The sequence below is a fragment of the Solanum dulcamara genome, chromosome 5, assembly GCF_947179165.1.
Source record: "Solanum dulcamara chromosome 5, daSolDulc1.2, whole genome shotgun sequence".
Lineage (NCBI taxonomy): Eukaryota > Viridiplantae > Streptophyta > Magnoliopsida > Solanales > Solanaceae > Solanum > Solanum dulcamara.
The window spans coordinates 75,193,936-75,212,424 of record NC_077241.1 but is presented as its reverse complement, the minus strand read 5'-3'; the positions used below and the strand labels follow the sequence as shown (position 1 = coordinate 75,212,424).

The following is an 18,489-nucleotide window of genomic DNA, read 5'->3' as shown; positions in this document are numbered from 1 at the left end:
TAAAAATACGGAAAAGAACACTTTTACCATAAAAGAGATTATTTAGAAACGATTATTTCTTTATTTTCATATCTTTTATTTTTAACTTTTAATTCGTGATTACTGTTTGATATTATCGGAGTTAGAGCTGTCAAAATGCGTTTGGCTAGTGAGACCGGCCCAATCCAATTCTTGAATTAAGTGAGGTTAGGATAAATTTTTTCAGCTTATTTGGGAACGAGGCTTTTTAGCCCAACTTCATTTGGTCCGCCAGCCTCATAGGCTCAACCCGTCAGCCCCAGAAGTCAGCTCGTGGGTCGTGAATTTTAAAAATATTTATTATAAATATATTTTAAGTAATGTTTTATTTTGTCAAATCTTCAGCAACTAGACAATTGGAGTTGTTATAACAATGAATTTTTGACATCTTTTACTTTTGTGTTTATCCGAATTTTTCGTTTCTCCTTTCTTATCTAGTTTATAAAAAAAATAATCATGTAATGTATGCTGTTCTGATGAATCCTATAAATGTTGATTGTTGTGTTTTACCTATTCTGTAGTTTCGTAAACATTCCACTAAAGTGTGTGCAACTCATAGACATGCATTTTTGACGTATTGATGTTGTATGTATCAATGTTCAATAGTCTTTCTAAGAGGCTAATGTCGTCCATTTTTTGATTGAAGGGCCAACCCGTCCCAATTCGTAGCCTGCGTAGGGTTGGATTGGGCTGCTGTTTTATATGTCATTTAGTTAAAGTTTTGGACAAAAGAGGAGAACAACATATCTTGATTCCAAGCAAGAATTGGTCATGTCTGAACCAAATTCAAAATTGGGGTTCGATCTTTGTTTAGATTTTCAGCAAACACCCAGTCTATGAAACTTGATAAAATTGTCATTTACCAGAATTTTTATTGCACTAACTTTTGCAACATTCATTAAATTTAAACCTTCTAAATCTGAGTATGAAGATTTATGTTTTGGTTAAAGCAGGAACTTAAATCTGATTCACAAGCAACCAACATATGTCGCACTTCTTGCAGGTAACATTCTCTAATACTTGTCTCTATCATATTATACATTCAAAAAGTTAAGTACATCTAAACCTTTTGCAGATCAGTCTTAGAAGGTAAAGGTATTGTAGTGCTGATTGTAGTTGTCAATACATGATTAGTTGCTCACCTACATTCTCAAACCTTTTACTACACTTTATAACTTATGCTTTTCAATATTCATATTCCTCCCCCTGAAGGATATATGCCTGTCTAAATGTGGAAACAAAGCATGACAAGCACTTCTTCTCAGGCTAGTTATTCCATTTTAAGGTATCAATAACAGTTTCTATCAGTTTTGTGCTCCATTTTGTTAAAAGCAAGAATGATTTTTGAGGATTTAAGGTTTTCAAGTGTCATTTGTGCGCATTGTGTCTTAAGATCCTTTTTATGTTTTAAGTGGTTGAAGTGAATTATGAAATGTAACTTATAAAGGAAGAGATTTTTTGTCCTAATCCCATCAGTAACAAGACAATGCTGGAGGTTCTCTCTTTTTGAATTATAAGTCCTTGAAACTTGAATAGCTTCCAACTTCATTTGGAAAGCTATTCATGACATCATTCTTGTTTTAGGAAATATTCCACTAGCTAACAAGATTCTCTTGCACACGTTTCATAAGAAAATAATTATTTTCTTGATAATACAGGTTTCATGTTATTTTGTGCGTTAATCTAACCGACGTGGATCTATTAGAGTTTATTCAATAAGTTTGTCCATCAACTCTAACTAGCTCTCATATTTTACTCTTTCATTGAACTCTAATCTTTCTCATGGAATCTTGCTTCTTGCTTAAATGCCGTGACATGTTCTCTGAATAATGTATTTGCAACCCATGGGTCCTGAATTAACAAGGGTCGATGGAGCTACCTTGATGCTCTCACCTCCACCCGCCTACCCCCACACAAAAACACATAGGAAAAAGAGAAATAACAGGGAATTAAAACCAAAAGTGATTTAAGATATTTTTCTTTATTCTTGTTGCCTTTGTGTTCATTTGTGTTGGAACAATAACTCCGATATTGATAGAGTGGAACACATATATAGGAATGAGGATCAATATAGCAGGCCAACTAATTTTGGAGGTGAACATAATTGATGGATTGTTTCCTGGTAGTTCTATTTATTTATTTAGTTTCGTAGGTCCAACTTAGGTAAATACTTTGCCTAATAGGTCAAATTTGGATAATTTTCCATAAAACACGTATTTTTAATTTAAAACTATAAAATTTAAATAAAAATAAAATTAATTAAATTTCGTTTGAAATCAAAAATTAATGAGTGCCTAGACAAACTTGCTGTTTCTCTCGTGTCCTACCCAAAAAAATTCTCTTTCATTTTGATTTATTCCTTTCGTGTCCCATCCTCAACACCCCCACCCCATAACCCCCCCCCCCCCGCTCTAATTCTAAACCTAAAATTATTGTTCTCCGAATTGGAGAATCTGAGTTCCTAACGTAAAATTTGAGAAGTTGCCTATCTTTCTGAGTTTCATTGCTTCGGTCAGCGTTGTGTTCGATCTCGGTACGCTTGGATGACAAATCCTTTTATTTATTTTATTGCTTTTACTCCTTTGGATGTATACTTTTATTTGATCTTCAATTACCTATGTTCCTAAATTCGTTATACCCTTATGTTTATATGATTTGCATATATGGTTTGGAAGTGTATTTTATGTTTCATAGACTGTTTAATTGTGAAACAAGAACCAAATTTTGGTAAGTGAATGAACTAGAGACTTCAGAAAATATAATGGACACTTTGTTGAGGAAATTGATAAATTGAACCTTGAATTTTAATGGTTGGGACTCAGTTGAGGTTCAAGTAGTGTTAAGTGTTTTTTTTTTTTATAATTGCGGTGTCTTGGCTGGCTTGCGTGCACCTCGGCTAATTCCACGAGATACCTATCACCTCCAAATAGAAATCCACCTAGGCTAGGACGAATAAGAAGAATGATCTAGTGTTTTTTGTCTCTTATCGGAAAGTAATGTTTAGTTATTGAGGAGAATGAAGTTGTCTTCATAGTAATTAAGGTTGAACAGGAATCATACAGTAGTTCTGGTCAACATTGTACTTGGATATTTCTATGTCACAACCTAGAGTACTTTCCTCCCATTTTTACAGTTATGATAAAATACTTTGTTGAGTAGATTAGGCAAAGGATCCCAGCTTTCTTTTTTCCCCAATTGTCCATGTTGTGGATGGCATGCTTTATGACACACCGTTGAAGCATCACAATCAAACAAGTTATTCTGCCATAGGGATAGTTATAAATAGTTGGATATTTTAATTGCTAACACACATATAACTGGTGGGGATGAAAAGTTTGATATTCTGAATCCATAAGGAGGCTGGTGTAAGTTCCTTGCATGCTCATTTATGAAAGATGCTACACCATACTTCCCGTCCCGACTCCTGACAGATCAAGAGGGATGCCATTACATTTTTTCGGTGGATATCTGTGTGTGTCTTCCTCTTGTGGAATGGGAATATATAGGTACACTGGTGTAATGCCAAATCCCGCTTGAATATAGGTCAAGGTCTAATTTGTTAATGTTATTTCAAAGTATGAGGTACAAATAGTAGCAAATATACTCAACTGGTATAGCACTAGCACTAAGCATTATGGTGCTATTCTAAAGGACTGAGACCAACATTTAAGCATTTAATTCTGCTCGAAGTGTTTTGTAAAAACATTTTCTTGAAAATTGTGTCAATTAGAAAAAATAAATCGAAAGGTAGTTAATCCTTGCGTCACCATAGCTATCCAACTTTACAGAATTTTCTTTTATCAGAAATTGCACAAAAACTGTCAATTGGACGATAATTGCCCCAAATTGTGTTGTCTTGTAATTGAAAGCTCCATTCTTTTCAACGAAAATTATATTAATTTTTTTTCTTCTAAATCTTGCTGTTTTGGAAGCTTCTTACGAACTCAAGTGACAGCTCGTATAAGAGGTAAAGTTTCGATTTTTTCTATGTGGGTGTTTGTGATTTTCCATGTTCTACTTATTGTGGTCTATTTTTTCTCGTTTTCTATCTATAAAATTGCTGTTAGATATTGAAATAGAAGTGTTTCATCTGCTGAACGCTTACTGTTCGATGAAAGTCCTAAGAGAGGTTAATGTTGTTAAAAAGTACATATTTTGGCTTTCTGAGTCGTCTCTGACTCTAATATTTGCCGGACTACTACTCTTTCTTTTTTGGTTTTCCCTTTATATTGCAACTAAACTCCATTTGGTCGTAGATTTTGAAAGTTGAGTTTTGTGAGTGGAAGTCCTAAAAACCCAAAAGTCTAGTTTTTGGGTACTTGAAAATATTTATCAAATTTCATAGCTATTTGAACATAAATTTTCAAAATCTATGACCAAACACTAGCTAATATTTTGGAATTTTGCTCTTGAGTGTAAAATTCCATTTCAAGTTTCCCTTATGCGTTTAGCTTAATTTTCTTGTTGATTAGAGAAGCCTTAGGTAGTCAGTGGTACTTTCTTTCGAAATGTCAACTTAATGGAAAGAAATGTAGGAAATCATCCTACTTGTCACAAGAAACTATTGTTTGTTGCATATTGAATGTGAAATTGTTAAGGAAGGAACCCTTCCCTTATTCAACTTTTTTGAGTACGCTGTCCTTTTTTTACGTCTTCCCTTTGATCCGTTTAGAAGATTGGAGCGAAAATGATGTGTATAACTTTCTTGTGCTCTCATTTCTGGTATTTCTGCTATTATTTATTACTTTCTGTACTTTGATTACTCTATTTTATCTGCAACGCTTTCGTTATTTATTTTCCTATATCGCTTTGAATTTCTTAACCTTATCTGACCCCTTTTTTATGCTTTTTTTGAGCCGAGGTCTCTCGGAAACAACCGTTCTACCTTGGTAGGAGTAAGGTCTGCGTATACTCTACTCTCCCCAGACCCCACGTTGTGGGATTTCACTGGGTTGTTGTTGTTGTTGTTGTGCTACCTTCATTCTAATCGAACTTGTGCGCTATTTCTTTACTTGCTATGTTTTAATATGATATTTGTTTTGAGACATTACTCACAATTTTTAGCGATCTATTCGCGCAGGTCAGATAAGAAAAACAAGAGAATATGTTTCCCCAATAATACTTCAAAGTTAAAACACCAACGAGTCCGTAGACACTAGAGAGCCGACAAAACTGGAAGTAAGGCTTGGTAATCTTCCTCCCAAAAAACTCAAGGATTTGCTGACCTCTGTGGCTCTGCTGCTTAAAGCAGAGATTCTACAGAATTGGTGATGACGAAGGAACCAACTTCTAGAAGAGACAAAGAATCTTATAACAATATGAACAAAAATAGATATAGTAGTATGAGATGTCCACATTGCGCCGGTCCTCTTTCTAAGGAGATGGTAAAGCAACTGATTCTTGTACTTTTTTGTTTTGATTTTTTTGTGTGTGTTTTCATCGTATTTCTGAGTTTTAATACAATGTTATATGTATGAGTGATTCTCTCATTCCATTGCAGGAGACAAGCGAGTGGACAGTTGCGCCTCTAATCCGGGATAGCTTTTCTATGGTTCGATATCAATGATTTGCGTCGACACTACTTTGTTTTTTCAATTCTTGAATGATAAAATCGGGTTCTCTCTTGATTTTATGGTGCATAATTTGAGTAGACTACTGGATTTGACAAATTAAATTGCATATGCATATTGTAGCATTAGCAGTAAAAGAAAATTTGAAGAATTCATACTTAAAGGTTGTTATAGCAAAAACATGGGTGTTTGAAGTTGAATTGTTAAATAAATTTTAATTCTTGAATGTTGAAACATATGACAGTTACATAAAATAAAAATACCGACAATTTTAGAAATGTGTTAGTTGTTACTTGAATCCCGCCCCCATATAAAAAGTGTTTGTTGAATCACCAGGAGAAAATCTATAGCATTAATTGGGACAAGAGTTTTAAAATGTACACCTTAGCGGTATGTTTTTTATTATGCTCCGGTTTTCTTACTAAATCTGCTTGTCTTAATTCATCTCCCTCCACCCCCTTCCCCCTTACTTAACTACTTCCCTGATATTTCAGATTGGTTCCGCAGTTGGTGGTACTACAAGTGCATTCTATGGCTTCAACCATAGTACGTAGCAGTATTTTGACCATCTTCCTTAGTTTCTTTCTGTATTCGTATTCTTGCTGCTAACATGCTCTATGTATTTATACCCCCTTTCGGAGGTGAAATATTGTGTATTGATTATAATCTGCTTTATATGTAGCAAAACGGATATTGGTGATTCATATAGCTGACGTCAGTTAGTTTAAATGAAGATGTAGTTGTTGACTTGTTCTATAATCTTCTTCATCTAGCAACCCAACCATGCTGTAACATGACGAAAGAAACTCTATGAAAATAAAATGGGAAGAATTTCCATATTATTCACTCACTGGTTCTGGAGATCTGTGAGATTATCGCCTAAAACATTTTTCTTAGGGCTCGACAATAATATAATTACATCATGTCGTTTGGTTTACCTAAACTATCTAATGGAAGATGCCAAAGATTTAATTTTTGGTTCTGGAACTTTATTTTGTATATCTGGAATGTCCTTATTTGCTTCTATATTTGTTTTCTTTACACAGTTCAGAAATTTCTGGGTCACTTAAACGTTCAATCTAAGTTGCAGATGTCTCCGTACCTTTCGAGGAATATGTCTAAAATTTCTGGGATTTCAGAGTTTGACTAATTATAATTACATTTCAAAGGAAATCCTTAGTCTTAGTTTGGGAAAAACATGGAATTGTCTTATTCTTTTAATGATGATCCAAGAAACTGGAAAATTCCATGTTCTGTTCTCTCTTTTTTTTTAGAAATTGCCTGGCATCTCCTAAGCTCCATTTCCAAAGGTTTGGACTTTAATTTAGCAACTGGTTGGCTATCTTACGTGATTTTAGGCTAATTATCACATCAATTTTTCCTTATTGAGAAACTGCAAATTGATGGGATCTCGACATTCTCCTGGTTGTGTTCTTCTTTAAGAAGAGTATTTAAAGAAGCTCACATTTTTTAGCTTCATATAACTCCCTCCTAGGCTGTGGCAACTTTCTAATCCTTGGCCGTTTATCATGATTTAATCAGTTCTTATAAAATCAATTATCGCATAAATCTTGCCTATCATAGAAGAAGAGGAAAGGAACCCTCGAACTCTTAACAATTTAGCATATAGTTCAAAGCTTTTTGAAAACTTGCTGTTAAATTTCTTTTACTGTTGATGTTCTAATCTTCTTATTAGTAGTTAAGCACTGTTTAGTGTTTACCGTGTACTTATCAAAGGATTTCTGACGAACAGCACCACATGCACTAAAAATGTGTAAAAGATGAGCAAAGATCTTTGGTAGTATGCTGTTTCTTTGTAAATCATTCTTCCTACTTTACAGAAGATGCATTTCTGGTTTCTATAGTACTCTGAGGATAATGTATGCCTGTCACGGAAGCGTCTATTGAGTCATTGAGCCTTTTAATCATCTTACATAATAATAAAGAAAGTTAGCTCTTTATTTGTTTATCTCGCCCTTCTTTCTTTTCTTCGATTTTATTTAATCAAGTTCATGTCTGTATTGGAGCCTAAATACTATCTTTTTCCTACTTTATATGGTGGAATTTTATTTTTTTAATAGACGTGTCAAAATCGGAGATGGTTCATTTATGTACAAATACTGTGCTTATGTTTTGTGAATTTGGTATCCACGTTGATGTGAAAATGTTATCCGATGGTATTCATATTAATGTAAACCATCATGTCCTGTCTCTTATCTTATTCCTCTTGTTCCTACTTGCAGTGATGCCGATTGTTAGAAGGTGGATTAAAGGACCTATGTGGTTGCATTTCCTTGTTGGTGTAAGTTATTCTTCTTTTTTTTCTATTTCCTTATATTGCGAGATACAAAGGGTACGGTACACCGTACAAGGAGACTTAGAAGCTTGTAATGAATTCTCAATAAAGCTTATAGATGCTAGCATTCATTGGAACTATAAAATTCGAATGCGCTAGGCTTTGGTCTAGGGTTGCTAGTGTCCATCTTGTAAATTCTATATATTGTCAGCACTACCTTCGAGTCAAAAATAATTTAGGCAATCGTAAAGGATATCTACTACATACCCGACAAAAGTATACAACTTGTGGGATTACAATGGGTATGTTGTTGTTGTTGTATTCCTATTCTCTGGTTGTTTTTAGTGTTCTTTTTCCTTGATGTTTTTTTTTTGATCGATAGCTTTTCCGTAGATGGTTTAAATGCTGTTTTTGCAAATTTTTGTGTTGGGTTTATGCAGGCCCCTCCTGTGATTGTTTTCTCATCTGCATGTGCAGGGCTAGCAGGTTTGAACTTTACTTCTTTCAAACGTTTACTTCCGGCTATTCTGTAAAATAAGTCGATTTTTGTTTTACCTATTATTGTTTCTAGATTGTATGCTCCTGACACGAGTAAATCTTGAATGTATTCCCTTATTTTGTTCCATTTGACATTCTCTTCCATGGTTGAAACCTTACAGGTGGTGCTGTTCCAGCATTTGCACAGCTAGCATCTTCTTCTTACCATGCTGCTATCTCATCTTCCACGTTACCGCCTACAGCCTCACAAGATGAGAACATGAGAAAATCTAGAACTTCTTCAACTTTGTAGCTTAAACACTGAGAGGAGATGCTTTTACTATCAGGAATCTTGTGATCATATCTTAGTTGACGACAGTCTGTCCTCTCCTGTTTACTAGCTCTGGTTGTGTTTAAGATGTCTGCTTCTGTCTTGTAGAATTAGTCAAGTTACATGCAAGCTGGTCATACATCGGTTATCCAAAAAAAAAGAAAAAGTGATGTCTGCTTGTGTCTAGTGTTTTTTTTTTTTTGCCGGTTGAGAATATATTACTTGTCCATGTAATGAGTTAGTTTATTTTGTAAATTCCAACCTTAATATTTCAGTGATGGTAGAAATTTTACACAGTTGTTTTGAGGAAGTCATAGTTCTCATATAGCTCAAACAGGCATGTTATTTTTGTTACTAATCTTTATGTATTCGGTATTTTATTATCATGTTCGATTTAGGGATTTATTATATCAACTGCCTGCTTATTATATTCTACAAGCCACACTGATTCAAGACAGAGTTTGAGAGAAAAATATGAACAAATAATGAACAATTCCCTTGGCAAAAACAAGAAGACTTGTATACTTCATCCTCTGCAGAGAAATTAGAATCTGCATGTTCTGCCTTCGAGTGAGACGAAATTAAATGAGAGAAAATTGGTATCCAATGGTTATAAAAAGAAAATATATAACTCTTGTGGGAGGCATAATAAAGTTAAGACAATAACTCTAATTGCTAGAAGAGTAGCTCAAAAGTACATCCATCAAATCTTGCTTTGGATACGTGTTCTTGTGCATAGGTCTGAATATTTTACAAAGTTCAAAGTCCAGCCTTATTCTTAAGCAACCCCATTTGGAACCTCAGTTACAGTCATATTGCTAGTTAATCCAATTAACCTTTGAGTTTCCTCATCCATCTTCACATCATCCTTTTTCATCCTCTCTGCAACTATCATTGGCATCTTACCCGCATTCACATAAGTTCGGAGAAGTGCATTATATATCTCTGTATTCACATACTTAGCGTGTCGAAGGGTAACTAGCAACTTTTCTGCCACCTGAATGTCGCCCTGCTCTTCAACTACATGAAACATCTCTTGAACCATCTTTGCATCAGGATCCCATTTTGAAACACTTGTAACAGTTTTTTTGAAAAATTCAAGAACTTTATCCATTTCCTTTTGCTTCAAATAACCCCTTGTAATAAGCTCCCAAGTGGTGCAGCTAGGAGATATGCCTTTCTGCACCATTCTGTTGTGAAAATCGACAGCCTTCTCCATCTCATTTTTGTTAATGTAAGCAGCAAGAATTAAATTTGCAATCCTAGTATCCTTGGTCGCAGAAACAGCTTCCCATTCAGTGTACAGATTCATCGCTTCTCCAAATTCATCCAGCTTCAGTAACGAAGATATAATACAACTATATTCTGTATCATTCACTTTACGGAAGATTGACTTCATCTCCTTCCATATTCGGAAAACTTCATCCTTGCTCTCTAGATTTGTATGCAAACTAATGAGAGAAGCATATGCAGTTCGAGCCTTCCTGGAAATCCTTTTCTCCATTTCTCTCAAAGTTGACTTTGCCTTATCCTGAAGTGAGCTTTTAATGTAGATGTTGGTTAATGTGCTAAATGTTATCCAGTCAGGGTCCAATTTTACCTTCTTTAGCTCAAGGAACGCTTTCTCTGCAGCTTCAACATTATTCTGTAATGCAAAAACTGCCAACTCCAGATTGTATGTGACAATATCAGGAGAGGTATTTTTCTTCAATTCCTGGATCAGGCCTGGAACCTTCTCTAGTTGTCCTTGGGATATGTATAAGGTAAGCATATGATTATAAGGAAGAGGGTACTTCAAGAAACCACATTCGGACATTTTTTCCATCAAAGACTCAGCTTTAGCAGTGTCCTTATGCTGGACATAGGTGTGGAGAAGGGCAGTACAGGTGGTCTGGACCTTCAGTTTATCAGGTAGGTCTTCAAAAAACTTCTCTGCACTGTTCATACCACGAACTTTTGCAATCAAGTCCAAATGAACTGCATAGTCACCAGATAATAGTTGGATATCATCTTGTACCCTCATCCATTCACAAACCTGTAAAAACATAATCCCATCAACATTGCAGATTTCAATGCTATTAAAAGTGGCACGTCTGCTTTTCAGAAAACTATAATATTCTCGGAAGGACTAGACTCCTAATCAAGAATGAGGACAATAATTAATTTTAACAAAACAAGAACAAACAGTAGCAAAAATAAAATGCATGTTTGTATTAAGCTTTTACAACATGCATTCCATTCTTAACTGGTCAGTGGTCACAGTTCTTATTAGCAATAATCTAAGGAATTCCAGCAAGCTTGAAGAATCTAGCAATTCCTTCTGTAAGTGAGGGGACTCTGTAGCAATTGGGAATACTGTAAAAAGCAGTTACCTTCTCAATCATATAACACTATTTCTTGGATTAGTAACTCCCATGCTCAAAATCTAAGGTGGCATCGTGTACAATGACTTCGTATTTAGCAATTTAACCACATAGAATAATTCACTTCAGTATTCAACAAAAGAAATGGATAATTTCCACTTCCTACCGTAGCCCATCCATCCTTGGCAATTTTCATGGCAAATTATAGAAGCTAGAGTAGAAAACAGTCAACGAAAAAGTATTCCACAGTGCTCCAATACACCACCACTATAAGCCTAAGAAATAAATAATTCAAAGTAAATCATGAAACAATTAATGAGAAGAAAGAGAAACCTCAAGGGCATGTTTATATCGTTTGTGTCTTCGCAACTCCCGGACAATGCGATTGAGCTCATATTTGCGGACAGGGTGCCCCTCTTCCTTCCACTTGCGTATAGCAATTACAGCACTACGTTTTGCATAGATCAAGCTCAAAAGCCTCCTCCCTAGCGTGTCTCTGCCACGAGTACTTGTGGCAGTACTAGTGCCACCTTCTAAACTAGTGGTAATGCTACTTCCTGATCTTGTGGACTTCACTGTTGTCGCAGCTTCAGTCGATAAAGGGCGAACAGCAGCATAAGATATCCGAACCAAACGGAGCAACATTTTATTACAGACACACTTTGTATTGCCTGCTTTGACAAGGAGATCAGATATGAGATCACCATAAAAAGAAAGATATCAAGACAAGCCAGATTTAAAACACATCATTTTCAGATATTTGAAAATAACAATCTTTGTAACAGAAACAACAACAACAACAACAACAACAACCCAGTGAAATTCCACAACGTGGGGTCTGGGGAAGGTAGAGTGTACGCAGAGGTTACTCCTACCAAGGTAGGACGGCTGTTTCCTGGAGACCCTCGGCTCAATAAAAGCATAAAAAGATGTCAGATAAGGCTAAGAAATTAAAAGCCATATGGGAAAACAAAAAACAAATAACGAAAGCATCACAGATAAAATAGAGTAATGAAAGTATAGAAAGTAATAGAAAGTAATAAATAATAACAGAAATCAGAGCACAGAAGTTGTAATGCGCTAATGCGCCTACTAATAGGGAAGAATAACGAGACTATGTACTAGCCTTCTACCCTAATGTGGGTCCTCCACATCAAATGTACTTCACCACATTTTTATTTTTTTATACGGGTCAACTTGCTACACCTCAAACACAAGTACCTAGTAACTTTGTCCACATAAATGTTATTTCACCTAGTGTTATTTTCTTCCGTTGGAATTTGAACCTAAGCCCTCATAATACTTCACCTCATTCTAAATCAACTACCCGAAATAAAAGTAAATGTACTTTCAGACCTTATATTGACCTATATGAATTCTGATTTTCGATACTAAATCCATGAACTTAACCACTCTTTCTCAATTCAGCTACACATTGCCTAATGATTCCCTAGCTTAAGCACAAGAAGCAAACTGTGTTGTATTTATTAAATTCTAAGCATTTCTCTTCCATAAAAAGTACAAATTTCCACATTTTCCTGGTTTATTGCCATTTTTCCATTGTAAGCATAAAAACATGATTTTTATCTTTTTAAGCACCAAATAAACTTTCATTTCTTCTCTAATCCTGCACCAACCGGAGTTTTTGATGCATTTGATTAACAACCACAAATACATGCTATAAATTTGAACTGAATGAAAGAACTTAGGCTTATCAAGGAATTACAGAAATTAAAAAATGATAAATAATCAGTAGAAAAACACACCTACTGTGCGTGTGATTCGCAAGATCAATTTACTCGCCGGCGAGAGAGTTAGGGTTTAGGGTTTAACACTTCAACCTCCGGTGTGTTTCGGGTTTTCTACTTGGCCCATGAATAAACAAACTTAATCCGAAGCTTAAAAAAAATAATCAAATATTTAGTCCTTTTTTTTTCTTTTTTTTTTTTAAAAAAAAAATATTTAGTCCTTTAAATTTGTTAAAGTGTACCAATTTCCTCCAAGTCTCTGACTAACAGAATAAACTATTATGACTATCAAAAATACGAATTTTTTTTTTGACTAAGCTCGATCGATTAAATATTTTACAAAAATATTAAATTGATTGATTAAACTTTTTCTTTTCTTTTTTTTGTATTTCGTTTTCTAAGTAAAACGCAAGTGTCGTGTGATTTATCTGTCATCGTTCTTACAAAAAGATCTTTAACAATGGTGAGAGAGTTATAACTTACTAATGACACACAAACAATTCGTGGATTTACAATATTGTTTGGAAAAAAGCTCAAATATGCTATTGAAATTTGAGAAAAAAGTCATTTATGTCATCAATTAAAAATTGACTCATTTATGTCATTGCCGTTTGAGAAAATATTCATTTATGCAATTATTTTTTAATTTCAATTTTGCAAAACTACCCAATTTTTTTTTAACACTTTCAATTACATATTTAAGTCTTTTTCCATATTTTTTCTACTTCTTCTACAATTCAATTTCGTTATTTTTTTCCGTATTCATCCTTATAAAACAAAAATTGATTTCTTAAAAAATAGTTCGAAACATAGGAAATAACTTAGGTGCATTCATGGACCGCCGCACCAAGGAGCTCACTTGAGCTTGGGTTTACGCACACAATAAGGTTTTATCGAGCATATTATTATAATGAGAAAAATATTAATTATATATCTAGTCTCATAAAAGAAACATGAATTTACGTGTACTCAAATTCTCCATAAAAAAACATAATTAAAATAAAATGTCAGTCATAATTTATTTTCCCTTACTCGCAAATTTTCTTTTAAGGAACTTGAACTTGCTTTTTTGAACAATATGTTTTCCAAAAAATTTGATCATACCCAAATAAGGAAAAAATACTGAAAAATACTTTACTCCATATCTAAACCACCCTTAGAATTGTTGGATAAATGTACACAACAGTAAAGAAGTTAGTGGGGCTCAGAAAATCGAACACAAATTATACAAATTCCATAGCAGTACCAAGAAAATCCATATAACAGAAATCATATATTCAAGAAAATCATACAGATTCCTCCTTTCTGGAACTAATAGTACAATATACCAATAATCAATACACTTTCCTGGGGTTGAATAACTCAGAGAACAAGTTCATCCCAAGCTTAAAAGACACAAAAGCATCAATACAAGCATATTCAACTTGTTCATACACCAATTCCTCCGCATCCCATTCACTCATAGTAACATTAAATGGCTTCTTCATCACTTTCCCAAGAACTTCATAGGCCATTCTCTTCAACCCAATTCTCCCATACGCTTCAATTTCATGAACAACCATCGCCAATTTGTTCAAATCGACCGGGTTCGCTACAAACAACCCGTAGTCCGTGTACAATTTCACACCATCGTCGTGAACACCCACACCGAGAAAGGAGAAACTGGGGTTCCCGAGGAAAGCGAAGAGAGAATTCGGGATGTAATCCGCGTGAAGGAGTTGGAATAAGATGCAGCGGTGGCCGACGCAGAGCTGAAGGAGTGCGACGGAGGGGGTTTCTTCGGTGGGGTTTCTAGTCGCCCGCCACTCGATGTCGAGACCGACGAGGAGTTTGTGGAGTCTTCGACGGTGAATGTGAACTGTTTGGCCGATCCATCGATCAACTTCGGAAGCTTTCTTTGTAACAGTTACTTCGATTTGGTCTCGGTAGAAAGGAATAGAACAGAATATGATTTGGGTTCGGGAGATTTCTGCCATGGTGATGATATTTTGATAAGAGAGGAAATTCACCATTGTTGGAAAATTGGGAGCGAAATTCTTGAATCAAATTTTTATTGGAAAATTGTGATATTGGAAGAGATAGAGAGAGAGAGCTTAAATAGTACTATATATGGAATTTGCTATTGTTGAGTTGCATTGGGAGAGAAAGAGGAGCTTTCTTGCCGCCCAATTGAGAGTTCTGAATTGTTATTTATTGTGATTTGTGACGTATAATATTTTACAAAAGGCGAAATTGCATAAACTAATAGAGTATAACATCAATCTTTTTTTTTTTGGGGGGGGGGGGGGGGGATCATTATCCAATTATACACTAGCATGAAAAAATGTATTTTGTATTGCATGTTTAAGTCATTTAGTACATTTATAGAGACAATTGTGGAGTGATAGGAAGAGAGAAAGGAAAAGGGAAGACAAGATGGTGATAAGAGACGACGATGAATAGTGTTAGAACCATATGTATTCTACAGGTGTTAATTGACACATTTTCGTTGAAAAATTATGGTGGCTAAGTAAAAAGATCAGTTTTCTAGGTTTGTTTTTTTATATTTTTAATTTTTTTTATTAAAAATTTTGACTTTATCACGATAATGTGATAAGGAAAAAAAATTAAGACCAAATTAGGGAGGATGGTCAAATTTACACAAACTAATTATGTGTAAAGTTCGAATTTACCCTTTGTTTAAAAACATTTATCCTTGCATGACAAGTTATTTCGTCGGCTATTAAATTTCCACCATTTAAAAATAAAGGCAAATTTATTTCATTTTACATATTTTAAAAGCATATATAACCTCAACTAGCAACAATAAAATATATTTATCCTTAATTAGCAAATTATTTCATTTTCACATAGTTAAAGAACAAAATTTTCCTCTTATTTGAATGACTCACTTGCTTTACGAATACAAAGAGTAATCTTTCACATGCATATGCTGCTGAAAAAAATAATGATTCCGTTCTACCTATTTTTCTAATTGATGATTTAATTATCTTTTTTTTTCCTGTATCAAGAAGAGGATAATATAAATCTTCAAACTAATAAGAGTCATTACAACTAATACAACTCCTATTAATTAGTGAACTCAAGTTTCCAACTAGTCAAAAATAGTACTTTTGACGGTTTATGCTTAGAAATATGTATTGAGCTTATGTTTGATGTAGAAAAAATTAAAGCAATTGTCAAGAGGTATTTGACCAATTTTGACACAAACTATTTTGATTTAAGCAAACTATTGACTGGTAAGTCGTGTCTTATTTATTGATTAGTTTAGTGTACGTGTGTTGCATGTGTGTGTCATGTTAATATTATTGGCTTGGTTTGAAAATCAAAACTTAAATTATCGTAAGTCTACCAAAATCTAAGTAGAAAGATACGTTAATGAATGAAGCTAAACATACATTTAGTATAAATTTTAATGTTTGTGTGTTGCATGAGAAATACGTACTAAAAATAATAACCTTACCTTGATATTGTGTACTTCTAACATCACATACAGTGATTGGATAACAAAATCAGTTAGCTAACTAATTAATGTTAATGTAGTTAGTTAGTGATAGTTAGTTGTAGCTTAATGTAATTAACTAGAAGTCACTTGTATAAATAAAGGACCAGATTCATGGAATGAGATATGAGAAAATATCTCCAATTCAGAGTTTTCTCTCAATTCAATTCTCTCTCGTTTTGTTCTTTCATAGTTGTTGATTTCCTCCATTAATGGAAGCCTACACATACCTATGAATTCTAACATGATATCAGAGCTATGGGAGAATGTGTGAACAGATTGTGATCTAAATTTGAGAAAGTTGATTGATAAAAATCCTTCGTGATTCAGTAATTGCAAGTTGGATTGTAGCAATGGCGATTGAAGAAAATACTACTACAAGAGGCAATTAGAATGTAATGCCGACCATAGATCATACTCATCATTTGTACCTGCAAGCGTGTGACACTCTAGGTAATAATTTGATCTCTTTTACTCTAACTGGACCTGAAAACTATCCGATCTGGAGTAGATCGATGCGAATTGGCTTGGTAGGTAAAATCAAGTTGGAATTTGTTGATGGAAGACACACTAAGGATAAATTTGATGTTTCTATGCATGAACTTTGGGAAAATATAATGCAATTGTTCTGTCATAGATAATGAATAATTTGAGCAAGGAACTTTTGAGTGGAATCATGTATGTGCTAGTGCTCACAAGGTTTGGACAGATCTAAAAGAAAGACTGGATAAGGTTGACGAATCTAAGATATTTCATCTACATACATAAATTAATCATCTAACTCAGGGCACCTCTTCTATATCAGGCTAATTTTCAAAGATGAAAGAGCTTTGGAAAAAGTTTGATGCTCTTATGCCGTGTCCTGGCTGTGATTATGCAGAATTTAAGAAATATGTGGAACATTTTGAATGTCAATGTTAATTTGTTGCAATTGTTAATGGGACTGAATGAATCATATAGTCAATATCGAAGCCAGATCTTGATGATGACTCCAACTCCAAGCTTAAACAAGGTTTATTCTATGGTAATTTCTGAAGAAAGTAGGAGATCTCTGGGAAAATCAATACATGTGGGAGATTCTATTGATGGAAAAGCATTGATTAGCAATAAAATAACTGGAAACCATCGCAAACCTGACAATAATTTTTGATACTCAGAAATAAATTTCAAACCAAGGAGGAACCATGATGTGTTTTGTGAACATTGTCACATTAGAAGACATACAAAGGCTCAATACTAGAAGGTGCATGGATATCCCAATTCAAAAGATAAGAGAAGAACAAATGGCTAAAGTAATGGAGGTAGTTCCATAGCTGGGAGATACAATTCTAGTGCTAATGTGGTACCTCATGATGATCAGCAAGCTCAAAAGAATTCACAGAAGGACTCTTCTTCACTGCAGTGTGATGAGCACGCTACTAATCGAACTGAAGGAATCTTGTTTACTCAAGAACAATATGAACAACTATTGAAGTTGATCAACAAAGACAATGTGATAGATGAGAAACATGTGATAGGTATACTCTACTCTTTTTTAGTAAAATATAATATTGACTATGTTAAATGGATAATAGACTCAGGTGCCACACACCACATCATATACAATAAGAAACTCTTAGTAAAGTTAAAGATACAGTTAACAGAAGTCAGAGACAAGTGTAATTACCTGATGGCAACATGATTAAGATTGCTTGTGTAGGCTCATGTGATCTGAATAATGGAGATACACTTACTGATGCTTTATACATACCAATGTTTCAATAAACTCTGCTATCAGTGTCAAAATTTACCAAGAATCTAAGGTGTTTTATCACTTTTTCTCCTGACTCATATATTATATAGGACCTTCACAGTGGGAAGGTGAAGGAGATTGGTAAGATAGTTGATGGATTGTAAAGAATACAACTACAGTTGAAGGATTATCAACAAGTTACAGCAGCAACTGTACAATCAACACACAAATGTGAGGCTGAAGACTTAAAAATTTGGGACAGAATACTAGGACATGCTCCTACCGGAGTGTTGAATAAAATTCCTGACATGAAGTTCAGTACAATTAGCAGCGCAGTAAAGGATTGCACCATTTATCCATTAGCTAGACAAGGGAGATTACCTTTTTCTACGGAAAATAATAGACTCAGTACATCATTTGAAATGATACATGCTGATGTATGAGGTCCTTAT

At 34.4% G+C, this 18,489-nt stretch overlaps 3 protein-coding genes across 4 annotated transcripts; 1 reads left to right on the top strand and 2 right to left on the bottom strand.

Annotated features, from left to right (window-relative positions):
• Positions 1-2,346: 2,346 nt before the first annotated feature.
• On the top strand, positions 2,347-9,002 carry LOC129889853 (uncharacterized). 2 transcript variants are annotated; one of them, XM_055965319.1, is made up of 8 exons: positions 2,347-2,551; positions 3,951-3,985; positions 5,099-5,402; positions 5,519-5,569; positions 6,083-6,134; positions 7,832-7,890; positions 8,325-8,370; positions 8,544-9,002. In XM_055965319.1, exons 3-8 carry the CDS (start codon positions 5,289-5,291, stop codon positions 8,672-8,674), a joined length of 453 nt encoding a protein of 150 aa, XP_055821294.1. In that variant the 5' UTR covers positions 2,347-2,551; positions 3,951-3,985; positions 5,099-5,288; the 3' UTR covers positions 8,675-9,002. The 2 variants fall into 2 exon arrangements, with proteins under 2 accessions (XP_055821294.1, XP_055821293.1); XM_055965318.1 differs by lacking the exon at positions 3,951-3,985.
• Positions 9,003-9,302: 300 nt separating this feature from the next.
• LOC129889852 (pentatricopeptide repeat-containing protein At4g02820, mitochondrial) lies at positions 9,303-12,945 on the bottom strand. The gene is made up of 3 exons (XM_055965317.1): positions 12,822-12,945; positions 11,389-11,726; positions 9,303-10,727 (listed from the first exon to the last, which is right to left on the bottom strand). The coding sequence occupies exons 2-3, from the start codon at positions 11,698-11,700 to the stop codon at positions 9,471-9,473; spliced, it is 1,569 nt and encodes a 522-aa protein (XP_055821292.1). The 5' UTR covers positions 11,701-11,726; positions 12,822-12,945; the 3' UTR covers positions 9,303-9,470.
• Positions 12,946-13,936: 991 nt separating this feature from the next.
• Positions 13,937-14,923, bottom strand: LOC129888519 (uncharacterized). Its single transcript, XM_055963481.1, has one exon. The coding sequence runs from the start codon at positions 14,813-14,815 to the stop codon at positions 14,138-14,140; it is 678 nt and encodes a 225-aa protein (XP_055819456.1). The 5' UTR covers positions 14,816-14,923; the 3' UTR covers positions 13,937-14,137.
• Between the last annotated feature and the right edge of the window lie 3,566 nt (positions 14,924-18,489).